The sequence below is a fragment of the Synchiropus splendidus genome, chromosome 4 (assembly GCF_027744825.2).
Source record: "Synchiropus splendidus isolate RoL2022-P1 chromosome 4, RoL_Sspl_1.0, whole genome shotgun sequence".
NCBI lineage: Eukaryota > Metazoa > Chordata > Actinopteri > Syngnathiformes > Callionymidae > Synchiropus > Synchiropus splendidus.
Window position 1 is genome coordinate 9993838 of NC_071337.1, and position 17098 is coordinate 10010935.

The 17098-nt window shown below is 39.9% G+C and overlaps 1 protein-coding gene across 1 annotated transcript in view; it reads left to right on the forward strand.

Annotated features, from left to right (window-relative positions):
• Nucleotides 1–17098, forward strand: part of LOC128757910 (inactive phospholipase C-like protein 2) — a 40029-nt gene that overhangs the window by 2826 nt on the left and 20105 nt on the right. The window contains exons 2-4 of the mRNA XM_053863538.1: nt 15527–15628; nt 16135–16284; nt 16439–16599. Coding sequence (XP_053719513.1) covers nt 15527–15628; nt 16135–16284; nt 16439–16599 — 413 coding nt within the window. The remainder of the gene's footprint in view (nt 1–15526; nt 15629–16134; nt 16285–16438; nt 16600–17098) is intronic.

Genomic DNA, 17098 nt, shown 5'->3' on the forward strand with positions numbered 1-17098 from the left:
CACTTACCTGTACACATCGCTATCATCATATACAGGGGTTGGACAAAATAATGGAAACACCTTTAAGCTTTTTTAGCTTTAAGGTGTTTCCATTATCACAAATGCAAGTGAAATCTACTGTTATTCTTAATTTTTGTCTTCATCAGTGATAGATTTCTACATTTCTCCCTTAATCTGTTGGCTCGTCCCCTGACTGCATTGCATTGTGTTCGTAAGCGTTATTGAACCGTTCTTTCAAGTCAGTCAACATTTCTCTGTTCAACTTAAGCAGTAAAATGTAGCAATAACAATGTAGACTATCTATTTTTTCTCATGGAAGGTTTGCCAACAAATTACTGTCTCCACAATATACCAAAGCCAAATCTGTTGAATAAATATCGGCCCAGAATATCGGCCTAATATTAGTTTTCAGCTTTTCTAAGCCACCAGATATCGACGTCAATAATGGTCCTAAAAAAAGCATATTGGTGGACCCCTAATCCAGATATATAGCCTTCAAGGTGATACGCATCCCAGTATTTCACATTATTAAACGTACATTTTTAAGAAAATAGCCATGTATACCCAAAAGATAGTGTCATTGTACTGGATAAACACAGAACGCAAAATGTGCAAGGAGCAACCTTCAGACATGCTCTGGGAAACTTGTGGGATATCGATTCTAATGCCTTTGTATCGGTGCATGTATTGTAAAGAGGCCTGTTATATAATCCTGCTATCCCCTATTTTAAAGACATCCTTTCAAAGACATCCTTAGTGCATGCACATATTTGTTTTGTGTAAATTGGTATACATAATTTTTATGAAAATATTTTACTTTGACTAACGTGTTTGAATTTTTGACCGACAATCAAGTTTGAGTCTGATATATAAGACAGAATGAACAGTGTATTGATTGGTGGTTTATAAACAAGAGAAGATTCTTTTTTACGCAGGAAAAGGCTTGTGACCCGCTCTTTGTGACTTCGCAACCCAGTTTTGAACCCAACCCACTAGTTGAGAGGCATTGTTTTGAAACAATCCCTTTATGTTTTGATCCTTTTGAAAGATACAGGTCACGCCCTCAAACCTGCCATTCATGTGCATCGCTTTTTTTTTGTGTATAAATCAACATTTAAAATTTCAGCATTCAAAACTAGCACTCATCCGATTTCGTTGTCAGCTGGAGCACAGACACGAGAAAAGCTTCACCAAAGCTGCTGCATGTAACGGCATGATCCTCTTAACGCCAAACCGTCTTTGTATTTTTGTGTGTGTTAGACTTCATCTCCTCAAGTCAGGAAAGAAGCCAGTTGGCCAATTTCCTTGCACGGTTCATGTTGCAATATTGCGATTAAGTCATGAGATTGTTGCTGACACTCTCAGAAGCTCCTCACGTTCACTGGAACACAAACAAATGTTTCTCGCCTCCTCGCCCACACATGTACACACACGCACTGGCGTACATGTGCCAGCACACGCATCGGCTGGCTGTGCTTGTCATTTTTCACTCAGACCAAGGTCGAAAAATAAAAAAGATGTACTTTTGTTTCATGCTGGGAAGCATCATTAAATATGTACTAATTCTGTCAACTGTTTCGAAGCTCCAGAGGTTCATCCGCTCATTGAAGCTCTCTGTGTGATTGTGCTATTGTGCACTAAATTTTCTACACTTTCTTTGAGATCTTAGACTTTTTGACCTTTGACCTGTCAATCTTTTTGAACGGGAAAATGCAGATTTATTAATGTTGTGTGTGCGATCAGATTTGTGCAAACATGGCTGCTCTGACTGTCGTGAGATGATTGATGACTTTTTTTTTTTTTTTAGTATAGCATAGTATTGATACTACAATGCACCCGCAGCACTCTACCACTGCTGTTTGAAAAACAATCCAATTTACATTTTGATTTCTGAATCTGAAGAACATTAACAGTGTTGAAGCACAGTTCATCTGAGAGTATCTAGTACCCATGACTTATATTTGGGCTATATATTTTACATTTATTTGAATGGTTGTCTTAATAATTATCTTTTTTTTCACAGTGTTGTTCCTTTTCATCATTTTCTGACTATTTCATTAGTTTTATTTAATTGATTTATTTATCTGGGGTTCAGTTTTTCATGCTATTAAGATTGTTTTTATGCAATTGCAAATTATTATTTTTATCTCAATTAATCCTGCTAAGGCTGACTTCACTGGTGATTCTAAATGTAATTTAAATTTAAATTTAAATTTAATGGAATATTTTATTGACACAAGAGGGACCATTAATGCTGCTTACAGTATTATGCTTTTAGCATGTTTTTGAAACTTTTCAGCACCTCTGAGGTTATTCTAAAGTACCTGTCATGTTGGGTTGTTGAAGTAAACACGTGCATGAGGAAAGCATTAATGGCCACTCTTCCTTTAAGATACGTTTAGAACAAATACAAAATGTGTGATTAATTTACCATTATTGGTGAGTTATCTCATCTTTAGCGGGATTAATTGAGATTAAAAAAAAAAAAAAACGTCTATTGACAGCGCTACTCCAATGTCTTCCTGGCTATCGACTTGCAGTTTTGGTGTCATGACTGACCTATTACAGTTCTGCTCCAATGACTGACTACTGATGACATCACATAACAATATTAATTTATGTAATGTATTTTGAAATAGTGCAGAACTATCTATCTATAACTAAAAATTTGCGTCCGCATTCACTCATATGCTTCCTGTGAGTAATAATGTTTCAAAGGACGTTCAGTGTGTAAAGCACCACCCATCCGTCTTAGAGATGAACCAAAGTTTACACCACTTGAAATGTCTCTTTATCGGATGTCCATCACATTGCCAACATATGACCGGTCATGTAGCCTGTTGTCATCATCAGTAGTCGCCCCAAGTCGATCTGACAGCGGATGTAGAACTCACTCCGGAGGACTGTCACTCTGTGGCGCGTAATGTCACACTTGAACTGCACGTGTGGCGGCGCTGTGGACGTTCACTGACAGTTATAGTGTCACACAACGTTTGTCGTCAATCAGTGTTGTGCCAATGATCAGGTGAGTGTGTCCTGCGCGTGTGTGTACCTGCATGCCTCTGCTGCAGTTGTGTACCTTAAGCTTTATTTCACCAGTATTCGGACTGCTCCAGCGTTTCAAAGAGATGTAGAATCATTGGCAGGGAGATAACCATCAGGTGCTCTCTATCTCTCTGCGCAGACACACACACGAACCCACACAAATTCAAACACATCTCACCCTAAAGGCAAGAAAATCAGTATTCAGGCCGTGGAATACTTACATAAAGAATCTTTGAGCAGATTTTCTCTGAACTGATAATGGAAACAATGAAGTTGACCTCTGAATAGAACATGAAATTGTCTCGAACTGACGATTCAAATTGGCATCTACATGCATTTTTTAAAGATTTGCTTGATGTGCTACAGTTTGAGCAACATAAAAACCTGAACTTGATCATCATCTCCATGTGCTGCTCAACGGGTTCAATGTTCCTACAAGGCACTAAAGAGTGAGTCAACTCTGATCTCAGATTAGAAAAGGAGGAGCAGTCATAGCACTACCAGCTCAAAAACATCATGTTGAAAACTGAGGTGAAGACCAAGTCTGGTTTCATACTTTCATCTCACTTAGAAATGACCTTCTCTGACCTCTTCATTCTACGATGAAACACCTTTAACTGAAGTGGAACTTAATGGTGCTTCTGATGATTGATCTGTCATTGTGATTTAAGATTCCCTTTTGTCTTATTTTGAAGTTGTGTCTGTTGGTTTAAATAATGTAGCTCCTCTACCTCTGTTCTTTCAAGTATTGACTCTTTTATCTCTGTTTTTTTCTTTATACTTACGTGCTCCCTGCAACTACCCACTTCTTTCAATGTTTCCGCTGTATGCAGTTTATAGATGTTCTTTTTGTATTATGAGAGCAACTCTTACCTGAAAATAATCCTTCATGATAAAACATTGTGAAAGTATGTGTAGTCACCTCTATGTGTTTTTTTCTTAAATTCCATAAGGGCTTAAGCTTTTTTATTTTTATGTATTTATTTTCTGTTCTTTCTAATCTGCACTCTTTTAGTATGCGGATGAAATGTATATTTTGCACTGCTGCAACGCACACACACACACACACACACAGGTTTGTCGTATGGGGTCCACTCATTAACATAATGCCCCACAAGGAGGTGTTTTCCCCAAAACTCGTCCTCACTATGATAGATTTATGCTTAAACACACTCACAGCTTTGTTATACCATTTTTGTGGGGTCCACCCACTCTCATAATTCTTTACCCAGCCATTGACTCTTAACCATCCAAATGTAGTGGGTAACCTTAACCAGGACTCCAACAAGAACCAAACCTAAACTTTAAATATAATAAACTACTTTTATTGATGTTTCAAGCCTCTAAATCTTGTGAGGACTGGCTCAAAAAGAAGAATGTCCTTTTAAGAAAGTGGATTGTCAAGACTTGATAGTACACTTGAAGTATGGCAAAACACGCACACACACACACACACACACATACTTCTTCTTCTTCTTTTTTTATTACCTCTACTTTAAACTGGCTTTGGTGAAAGTTTCATTTTAATCCCAAGTGAAAAATTTTCCACTCCATAAACATTACAGCATCTTTTATGCTCACTATTGATCATTTCACCTGGACTATTATAAAGTGGAAAGGGTGTTTACTGTTGGACTTAATCCCTAGTTAAAAACTGAAATGTTTTGTGGACAGCAAAGGGCACCTGCTTTGGATTTCAAGAAACAAATATAGCAAAACAAATAGGGGCCTCATCTTTGTTGTAGGAGTCTGAAACATCCCATTTAGAGTGAGATTTGTTTCTCTGATATGTGGTGAAGTGCATTGCAATGAGCATTACTTCTGGGATCAGTGTCGTGCCAAAGCACCACACAAGAGATCCCTGCAGGGTTTCAGAATCGAACCAGCAACAAGCTGGCACAAGCACCAACACTATCGACAAAGTTATGCAGCTCACAGTTCTCACTAAGCTCTAACAATGTGTCCGTAATAGGATCGGAAAACAAGGAGTTTCTCTTAAATGTTCTTTTTTTTGGCTCATAACAGCACCAAAGAAGTCTCCCAGAGGGTGTTGTCGTGCTCAAGCCTGAATGTTGTGACCTCTGAAAAGCAGTCTGATTTAAAATGAACACTGATTTCTGGTTAAAAAAAAACAAACTCTGAAGCTCCGGTGTGACGAGGCTGTTGAATAGAGCAGGGATGGGAGCTATAGGAAACCACCTTCGATGACATCAGTGAGCAGGCTGTACCCATGGACCCACGTAATTGTGCGTTGGTGAAAAATCACCCCATGTCAGTGTTCTAGGGTTGAAAATGAGTTTCAAGTCAGCTTATAACAGCGGGGACGTCAATACATAGAGTATATAGGATGATGAAGTAGCGGCAGAGTAATGGTTACCGCTGCAGCCTCACATCTAAACCCCAGCTTGAGGCGATCTGCTTTAGAAGGTTTGCTCCGGACACACAGGTTTCCTTGCAAAAGCATGCAGAGGTGAATTACTTACTCTGTTTATACTGTATGTGCTGCACGATGGACAGATTCAGTGGTTAGTAAAATGAGCACGATGTCTCGCTTTACAGGAAGGTTTGCTTAGTGGAAACTCTGAACCTTTATTTTTTGTTAGTGCTTGTGTTGCGTACCTTTATTAATTTGGAGGCAGACGCATTAGTCAGAGCCGTCAACACACAGCTGGAAGGGCTGAATAGTCCTGAGCCCACTGTTCAGTTTAGATCATCATCATCCTCCGTCAGTCACATACAGGGGCTATAACCATGGAAACAACAACTAGGCGTTTTGAAACCGTACAGGTGACAGCGGCTCTTGTATTTTCTTTGAACTGAAATGTAACTGGAGAGATATAGAATGTGAAGCTAGACATCTGTCAACCGTGTATTTAGCACTCATGGAAACACTTCAAAGATGTGAGTTTGAAAAAAGTCGCCGGCTGCAAATTGTTTCCTGCAGAGGTTCTGTGAATAGTCACCACAGTCTCTATTGTGCGTGATTCCTGCACATAGGTGCTGCGGTGCCGTGACTCAACCACATGCACTTCCTCAGGCTTGTGTACCTCTCATGTATTTTCCTCTGCTGCAGTCATTTGAGCGTGTGGGCCAACTTGACTGAACTGTAGCTTGGGGAGTAACACATGCATGTGTTGAAGGAGCTAGTCGAAGTTATAGGTTGAATTCCTTTCCTCCATTCTGATCTCTGACCTCACTCGCCATTCATTGTGACCGGTGGGTAAAGGTTACAATTCCTGTCCTTGGTTTGACACATTACAACTGAAAGTTGTGTACAATACATGGAACTGTACTGGCAAAGGCGTCCGACTATGTTCGCCAGAAGTGACGTCAAATGACTAGGAGTGATTCATCTTTTATCAAAGAATTATATGATGAAGCATATGAATTTGTTAAGGTGTACTGTATGTTTAAAGGACCTTTACAAAGTTGGCCCATAGACAACAATGCTGTGCCTCCAAAGAACCTTGTTTCAATTTTAAATGCATTGTTTCTTGATGTTTTGGCCTGTGGCGTTCCACTGGGTTCTATTTTAGGTACTATCTTATTTTCCATCTGCATGTCACCTCTTCAAATCAAATCATCAAGCGCTACAACATATCCTTCCACTGCTATGCAGGCCACACACTGTTAAAGGACTCTCAAGGCTGTTCTAGCATGTCTTGATGATGTCACCGGTTTGTGGCACAGCATTTCCTTCAGCTCAACCAAGTCTTTCTCTCACCAAACTCATCTAGCTTCCCTGATAGCAATCTCAATCCCTTGTTCAAAAATATTGTATATCTCCTAACACTTGACTCTTAGCTTTCATGTGAGCCTCACGTAAAAAAAATACTTCTGTCCCTGGAGTGAAAAAGATAGCTGAATGCCGACTGTGAAAAACATGGACATGAGTTACTGTCATATTCTCCTGCCTGGACAGTACAGTAACTGTCATCCTCACTGGCATCGACAAGGAATCTCGATCATGCCTCCAAATGGTCCAGAATTACAAGCAACAAGGCTCCTTACTGGTTATATAGCTTCACTGCACTGGCTCCATGTCCTCTTGAGAATCAAGTAAGATTTTCTGGATAACTTTCTAAGTCCAGAAATGGAGACCCCCCTACGAGCCAGGAAGAAGCCTCTGATCCTCTGGTGTATCCTAGCTAGTTGCCCCAAAGTGAAGTCTTCAATCTTGGGATGACAACCTTCTCTGTCATGGCACTTGCATTTATGTTATATGGCTCTGTTTTCCTACTTTCCTCTGCTGTCACTGATATGTTAACCTCATCCATGTCTGATAGATGTATATACACATGTGCATGCATAGAGGTCTTCTTGCTTATTCACTATCTAGTCTGTAAACCACTTGTGATCACAGTTGCTACGGGATTGTATGGTGGAATTCAATGAGCAGACCCTCAGCCTTCATCCTGTCACATGAAATGGTCGTGTGTGCTTTTGCAGACAGTTATATCCTTGGATGAATAGTTACATCAACAATCCAAGATCAGAGTTTTGCACCAGAGGGGCCACGTGCTGACTGTTGAGTGCTTCTGTTGGACTCTTGGGTATGAGTATCAGAAATTGTCTAGTGCTGAACAGAACTGTTTGTTGCACTACGACTACCCTTATATAAATATAGTGCCGTTGAAGTCTCATTAAATGGGCCCTCTTATGGATTTCCATGTTTTTATAGTTATCTGCAGTGTTAGGAAGAGGAAACATCCTGTTAACATGTACTGAAGTGTGAAAGAGTGATGTTCATCTGTTTCCAAGTCATTAACTTTAACCTTTTGTGGACATATTTCACTTGGTCATTCGTCCTGATGTCACAAACGTTTTATGAACCCCAAAAGGATTATGGGATCGATGATGCGCTGCACTGGATAAACAACAGCAGCGACCGACTGGAGCGACTTTGTAAAGACGATTGTCTTGAATGTTTGAATGAGGAAGAAAGTGTCGGGGTGGATATGTCTTTGCTAAGGACCACGCTAAGAAGGCTCCATGGATTTAGTTCATTTTTGAACCCAGAGCAAAGGCAACTGGTTACAAGCCTCTAATGTCTTGCCAAGATGGCTCGAGCACAGAGCATCATCCAGTTTTGCAGCCCTCATGGTTTATGGTTTCGATTTAAATCGTATGTTTCGCGCAAGGTTACCAATTTGTGAACTTTAACTTAATAGAACTATAAATTTTACAAACATTTCAAATTTTATTTTGATGCCACCACACTATCCTTGTGAGATTTGGTAACCGAACAAAAAAAAAAGGCTCCTTTATTGTATAAGCCCTTTCTCCATTTCAGTCTTAGAACCAGGGGATCAAAATCCGGGATCAGTGAAAATGTGAAATGAGACAAATGGCTATTTTTTTCTGTACAACACATAATAAGGATACACTAGAAGATGGATGGCGAACGGTTTGGTTTACCCTTGAACCTTAAATCAGAGGGTGGAGAGTGAAGTCAATCACAGAATGCCTAGCTAATCCAACGGTTGGAACAGATTTAAGGCTTTATTGCTTGAACCAGGGAACATCTTCCTGTCGGCTTTAGCACTTACCCCTGTCCTGTCCTGGCAGAATGATATGTTTCCTCTCTTTGAAAATGGCATTGATTTGACCCATAACAAATGGTCTGTTTAATTATTTTTTGGCCATTCTGAAATTGAAAGCAACATTGTGCTCTACATTCAATTTTGTCAACTTGGCATATGTTTTGAAGTGTGCCTCAAGAGTCCATGTATACATCCTTAGGAGCCTCAATTCAGAACTGTGACTTTTCTGAGAAGCCAGTGTTGGAGGTTGCATAGCTGAGCATGAAGTAAACAGATGCTGTGTCATTGTTGCCAGAGGCAGCAGCAATGTTCAGCTTTGTGATGTTGTTTTCATTATGACATTTTCTCGGGGCGCTCACGGTGAGATTTTTGTGTGTTTTCAATTGACAACGCGCACCAGCCACCAGCACAAAGGCTTTAAGAGTGGTGATCGTTGCAGATCTGCCGCACAGCTCTTAGCTTTTGCTGTAATATCTGGCACCTTAGAATTTAGATAACTCTCCTTCCTATCCGGAATAAAAGCTTCATATGTCCTTGATCGTTGATGTTGTTGCTGTCAAACAAACACTCCTTGGCAACCATTTAACGGCCTCACTATCATAATTTATGCAGAATTTTGTATTCAGTCTAAATACTAAAGCACTTGTCAGTGCTGTACTTAATCTTCCACTGCAGGGGGCAACAGTGAGAAATCCCTCCCGTCAACCAGTAGAAGAAGACAGCTTGCAATCAAAGCAGCCATCACGAACAAATGCTCTAAAGATAAGCAAAGTAGATATATAAAATTGCAGTCAGCAAAATATGCAGTTAATCTTCTCACTTTGGCGATTGGCACTTATATGTTTATTTGAACCATTGTTCAGTGCACTGTGAAAATCAAACATCAATTAAAAGACGAGTTCAGCGATTGTGGGATGGTGTGTAAATAAATGAAAAAGCACTTAAAATGTGGTTAACCTTGTGGCATGAGCATGATGGGACAACCACAACCCTAGGGCCTTCACATTTGGTCCACTGTGGCCCTTGTTATGATATGATTGGCCATGATAATCAAAGTTGGTATGCAACACTCTTTAAGTCTTAATCGATTAAATTGTATTTTAATTGAGCAGCGAGTTGTACAGAAAATCTTGTAATAGTTGACATCACAAGGCTTTTGTAAGCTGACATTAACGCTAGGCGATTAATGCGAAAATGAAAATCAGAATTAATTGTACCACAGTCTCAATTATCACAATATCAACGTGGTTTATTCTTTACATATTTGTGAGTGTTGTTATTTACTCTTCACTCTGTTCATGTACAGTAACCACCAGGTGCAAGAACACCTTCTGTCAGTAAAATTTTGGGGCTAAATTGTGTCAGCAATTGCGAGCTTGTGTCTTATAGATATCTGCTCAGATGCAGCAGATGACACTGAAGCTGGATCTGAATTCAATACAGTAACATCCAACTAATTTCACAGTATGACCCTCGACACAGCATGTACAACCTCAGAGGAATGACACTGAGGCAGGGTTCTCAAGTGTCATGCATTGCATCCAGACCAATTCACACGCAAGCACCCATCATTATAAAACACTTTCGTGGAACATTTTAATTGAAGAGACTGCAGCAGAACGCAACTGTCTCCCGGGTTACGCTGCGCTCGCTTCATCATATGAGGACCTCCCCCCATGTTTCAGGACTCATTCGTAATACTTTCTAGTGGTGTCATTAAGGCAAACCAGCTATTAGGCACTACGGGAAACCCTGGTCGAGAGAAAACTGTACTTACGATGGTTTGAAGCAATAATTGTCAGTTTAGTTTTTTTAATCGCAGCATCCACAAAGTGACATCACTTTCGCCATCTTTCTCCCGATGAGGAGAGAAAGTACCGCACGGAGCTCAGTTATGTCATTGGTGTGAACAGAGTTTGTATCAGCTGATTTGGTTTTCAAATCAAACTTGCAATACATCACTTTTAAAGACATTAACAGACTCATCCGCAAAGCTGGTGATGTGGTGGGGGTGAAACTGGACTTCTTGGAGACGGTTATGGAAAGAAGGATGCTCCTGAAACTAAGGAGCATCCTGGACAACATCACCCACCCCCTCCATGAGCTCCTGGTCCAATACAAAAGCACATGGACCAATAGACTGAGACTACCCAACTCGAAGACCGAGTGTCACAGGAGGTCCATTCTTCCTGTGGCAATAAAAACATAAAATTCATCCCTGAAAAAAATATAATCAAGGTTTTTTTGGCACATTTTCTGTTCTTGAACTGCATTTGTTGCACATTGTTTTCTAAGCTCTTTTGTGTCGCTTTTTTTTTACACTTTATAATATTATTTCTTTTTAATTTATTGTGATATGTTGTGTACAGAGCATGTTACAAACACAATTTCCTTTGAGATTAATATTTTTTCTCTGATTCTGATTCTGATTGTTTGAACTGCTGAATTTTGCTACCGTTCAGAAATACATTATTAATTTAGTTTCCTCATAGCAATCATTGTAGCTTGGAATATTTGCACTTCTGACTCAGCAGTTTTGAGGCTTCAATGCAAAGAGCTTTCAGCGGGTGTTCATTTTATACTTGAACTGGCCTTGGTTGTCTGTGAAAATTGGTATTGTGTGATGCAACGTAAGCTCTTCTTCTTTTGTTTGTCTTCTACTACAGTGTGGTCTTTTTTTTTTACAATGCATATATTCACCTTGACTGCCTTTGTCTGATCTCTGCCTCTGATCCACGCTCACACATCTATCAGAAGAACTGATCAGTCTAGACGTCTCAAACCTTGAGTCATTATGATGCCACTCACCAAACCCAGTCGCAGTGTTCTGCCCTGCACCTGCGCTGACTTTTAAGAGCTGGCTTTGATTACACATCTAATGAAGTCTTACTAGATCTATATATTAAACCAGCGGCATTCGCTCCTGACTTGGCCTTTTTTAGCTTATCACTGGGGCTGATTCATTGAACTCGACAAACTCAGCAAGGAAGTAAGAGGGAGTTCATCTGTGTGTTTGGGTTTTGAAGAAGAGAAGTTGTGCTGTTTTTCTTTGCAGAAAAATATCAGTCCAAAAAGTGCTGTGCTAAGAAGGTGCCATACTCTCTTCTCTACTATCGTTTTGAAGGAAACTTTGGGGTTTGTGGGGAGTGTAAAGCAGACACTCACTTAACTAGATGTTCTTAGACGTCTTCAAAAAGTATGTTTGAAAAGCAGTGTGAACATGAGGTGGGATGATCACCAACTTTTTTTTCTTTTTCTTTCATAACATACATCAAGATAATGTTAAGTTAGCAAACTGTGTCAGATGTCCAAAAAAATGTATTTTACTATGCTCTTTCACTCAGGTTTGCCATCCACACATTGTCAATATCATGACAATTGTAGTGCAAGGGCAGGCAAATATCCTGCTATCGTTATCATTACTTACATTGGGCTTTTGATGCGTACATTTCACTCAAGTTACCCATTCACAGTGCATAACCTGAGGTTAGGACTGAGCCAGAAACCTAGCAGTAACTGGCTATTTCCTGCCATGACGCCCCACTAAAAGAGATTATGCATCTAAAATTGCGATATTTATGTTTACAAGTACACGGCAGTAAAATAATTTATGGGACAGACCATGTACAACTAGGACATAAAACCAGGTCAGTACAAGTAGTCTCCCTGCACAGAACTAGGATGTGAACTGCAAGACAATAGGAAGCAAACCCATTGTGTTTAACTAGTGGAGAGTTACCACTGCTAGGACACGCTGCAAAATAGACAAGAGATGAGTTGGCAAATGAACTGTATTTCTTCGTATCTAGTTCTTAAATCAAGTATCAACAAAAAACAAGAAACAAATAAAAAAACATCTATTTAAAGCATTCAATTTGGTCACATTACAAATTCAATACCTTGGAAATTAAAAAAAAAGTTTCATTGTGCGACAGGATGTTGCCGCAGCTCCTCCCCCAAAACCAAAATAGAAATCCTAATTTTCACTGGGCGACAAAACTATGACATAACTGGTTCTTACATCTGTTCCTGTTCTGAATGTGTACCAAATGTTGACACCTCATTGCTGTTACAGCCGAACCACTGTGAATGTAATAAATCAGAAGGCAGTGATATAGTGGAATCGGTGTGGTGGGAAGGTCCTCACAGACAATTAATGGGGGTTTGAAGTTGGCACAAAGCACATCAGGCCCTGCCAGAGTTGAGCGCTTTGTCATGATAATGATGTATTAAAGATCACCATTATCCCATATGGTTAGCAGACTGCATTAACTAAAGTGAGATTTCAGTGGTGGTGAAAGGACGAGCGCCAAGAGTGACATGTTGAGGGGGCATCTGTACAAGAGGAAAACGTGAGAGTCGATCTGTGAAGCATGTTTTAATTAAAATGTGGGGGAACGTTGCACTCTGGATTGCTGGCAGGTAACACCGAGGTCAGGGACTGGAAGAGGAAGGGCTGAAGTTTCTAAAAGCTAGTGGAAGGGCGTGTTCGCTACGACAATAACAAACATAAATATGGAGTATGTTTTTTTCAGAGCAGTGAAAATGAGTGTTTTGGTATATAGAGACTGAATGACAAATCTTCACAAACAGAATTTCATTTAATCCCCTATCAAAGTCTTTCATTAAAATTCATGAAACTTGCCTCTGTTGTAATCTCATCGCCACACTTTTATTTGATTTATTTCTGGAGGAGGCCCCACTATATTTCTCTCTCTCTTTGTCTGCTTCTTCTTCTATTACTTCTTTCATCAGTCGCCCGTTCTCATAACTTTTCTCAGGAAGTTCTTTGTGAGGGGCGTGTGATTTGCTTCCTGTTACAAAGTGAAGGATGGTTTCAAATAAACACAAAAACCAAAGTGGGTCATCGTGCATGAACTTCACAAGCAGAAGATGAATATATCATATTCTTTCATATGATGGAAGTGATTGGTTGCAAAATAGCTTTTTCATAGGGGCTGATATGTTTGAATTATTTATCCTTCAGCAGTATTGTTTGGAGCTACTGAATACCCCCTATAGAACTTCAATGATGAAACTGTTGCTCTATTGTGGCTCGCACTCCAAAAAGAAAAAAGAAAAATCCTTTGGTCAGTATGGATTGAATGCTAGAGATGTCAGTCAGGGCTACTGAGGATTACAACTCAAGCATAAATATGTTATTAGTAAATGATAGATCTGTACATCTCATACATTTTTTTGTTGATTTACATCATGGATGCAAAATAAAACAAATAAAAATAAATGAAACAACCCAGGAATTATCAAGGATTAACAGAATAAATATTCTATTAGAAAGTGAATCACAATGTGCATATCAACAGACACAATTGCAGAATAATGTCCCTCTCTATTTCTCCCTGGCGTATCGTGCTAGCATGACCAATTAGCTTATGAATTTGTGAAAATGAATGCTGCAGTACTGCCGGAGGGTCCGGCACGATCACGAGCCAGGATTGATATTTACTTCCTCTCAGCCAGTGCACATCGAAACGCCTGCACTCTGACATGCTTTCATCTGTCGCCGTCTTCAGACAGGGGGCGGGTCACACATCAGTGATTGACAGCTCTCAGCCAGGCGCTTCAGCGGTTACCACAGTTTTGGTATGCTTAATGTGAAACCTTGGCGTACTGAGAATCGGTTTGGACCCGCGCTGTCTCTAAACTTGGGCACAAAAATGTGAGAATTACATTGTGACCTGGAGCTCTGCAGATGTGTATATTGTATATAACATCAGTGGCAGGCCAAAATTGTGATTTGCCATTAAAGTGCTGGCCTATCCTAAAATAGACCTGGAATCTGTCAGTTTTGATTTCTAGATGGAAAAACTGCTGCCATTTTAATTATTTGCAATGTTTTAGCAGTGGAAGAAATATTGTACTATTAGCTGTTATTGATTTATTGAATTATTTGCAAGGGCGAGTTTCATATTGAGATCAATGCAGTCCTTATTTGAGTTGGTTTTCATCTCCAATTTAGCAGTGAATTATTATTTATATCGTTCCCCATGTGAAAGCCTGCTCTGCCTCCACTGACCTGCCTCTGGGGGGGTCTCTGTATTTTTAGTCGTTTCAGTGATCTTGCACTCGGCTCAATGAGGCAGCTACTGTGTCCTTACCGATGTGATTCTGGCTGCTTCTGCTGTGGTAACTTACCACGAAACCACGTCCTCTCAGGCAATAGATTAACAGTTTTCATGCCTTCCGTTGCTTTTAATTGATGCAATTCATCCATACTTGCATTTCATTAATAAATGACTGACTGCAAGTCACTTGTTTTACATATATATTAATCGCAGTCTCATTTGACATTTCTCTTGCATTATGTTAAAAGCTTGTTTGTTTCATTTCCATGTTTAAATCTTCAATCACATCAGGTTGAATTAACAACAATTGCATTACCTGTGCTTTCCAATAAAGCCTCTTAATTAGATTTTGTGTGGACATTGAAATGTAAATAATTGAATAAAGCACCCACATGTGTGCTTTTATCTCTTTATGTAAGGCTCTCCACTCGGCTGACATCTGAGTGTTCAAAAGATCAGATGAATGAGCTCAGATATAGCGATGGAGTTGATCTGAGCTCGCCGTCATTGTAGAGGGACGGAATTAAAATGCGAGCGCCAGCCGCCTCCGCCCGGTCAGGTATGATTAATGGTGACGGTGAAGGGCGAGGGCAAGCCAAGGCTTTTAGCGTGCCATAAAAACAATAACAGATTGGACTCAGTTGTCCTAATGTCGTCCCAATAATATACATTTACGTCCGGTTACATAAGCTGCCTTGCTCTTTAATCCTTTGCTGTAATTGGTGGTCTGGAAAAGAACATTGTGTCATGCAAGGCGTAGGGATCATTGTCCGGTTGCCTCTGCGGCCACTGTGATGTTGAACCTTCACTTTTCATCACTATCACTCAATCCACTCTCTCCTTCTGCGCCAGGATGGGTCACGTGCAGGTCGAGAGAGGAAGAAGACGGTGTCCTTCAGCAGCAGCCTGTCTGAGAAGAAGATCAGCAGTGCTGCAGACTGCATCCACTCCATGGTGGGTCAACGACCATGTGACCTGTAACAATAAATAGGATTGGACTGATTCCTTTAATGAAAAAAGAAACATGTTTTTTCATTGTAATCCAGGCTATTGTTTTGAACATGAACCTGAAAGCGCTATGTTGGTACTTTGTAAGAAGTATTAACTTGCCAGGAAAATAGTTTTTTGTGTATATATGTATATGTATATGTATATGTATATGTATATGTATATGTATATGTATATATATATATATATATATATATATATATATATATATATATATATATATATATATATATATATATATATATATATATATATATATATATATATATATATATATACGAGGTTTTCATAGGTAATCATTTTACCAACTCTCTTTCCAAAGTCAAAATTAAATTGGTGCCTGTTTACTCTATCAAACCATTGATCTAATGTTTACTGAGTAGGGTGAGACATGCTGTTCTTAGATGTAAAATCTAACCAAGGAAAACGCCATTCTTCCTGTCTTGCCTCAGGTAGAGGGCAGTGAGCTGAAGAAAGTACGCTCCAACTCCCGTGTGTACCAGCGCTACTACCTCCTGGATGCAGGCCTGCAGGCTTTATGCTGGGAGCCCTCTAAGAAGGAGTCCGACAAGGCCCGGATCGCTCTGGCCTCCATACGAGAAGTGAGTAAGCTCGTTGTCCTTCCTGGATAATGTCTCCATCAATTACTTCTGATCCATTTGTATTGAGGCAATGCAAATATTTGCGACAGTCAGACCTGCGGACGATAGCAGATGGCATGATTTTTATTGTTTCATGTTTTTGCTTCCCCCGCAGGTTCGCACCGGTCGTAACACAGAAACCTTCCGCACCAGTGGAGTTTATGAGCAGATTTCGGAAGACTGTGCATTCTCTATCATCTACGGAGACTTATATGAGAGCTTGGACCTGGTGGCCAACTCTGCTGAGGTGGCAAATATTTGGATCACAGGTCTAAGGTAGGAGATAAAAATGGGACGTATCTGTATAGAGATAAGCATAATCAGGTGAGATGCAAGAAATTAAATCCTGTGGACAAGAAAGGATCTTAGAAGCAAATGATTTACTAACATGAGAAGGGCATTTTTGGATACTTAACTCATGAAAATGAAAATACAGTCATCAATAAGACGCTCTCAGCTTGTCATGCGACTGGACAGGATTGGGGACTACTCCCGCATTTTCTGGAATGTGAGGGATTTTCCAGCATGCGGAGGAATCTCACTCACATGGTGTTAAAAATACCATCCTGCCTCACTGTAACATTTGTCACTGTGGCATGAACAGTCAGATCCACCTGAGGTGCCCTCAGCTCTGTGAGTTGAGAATTCCTGCGACCACTACGATCAACTTCTCTTCCATTTCACTTCATCGTGTTGTTGAATTTTCGCTTTCTACATATGTCTTCGTAAAATCTGGGCTCTAATTGGTTTCACTACTTGTCACCAGAGTACAGAT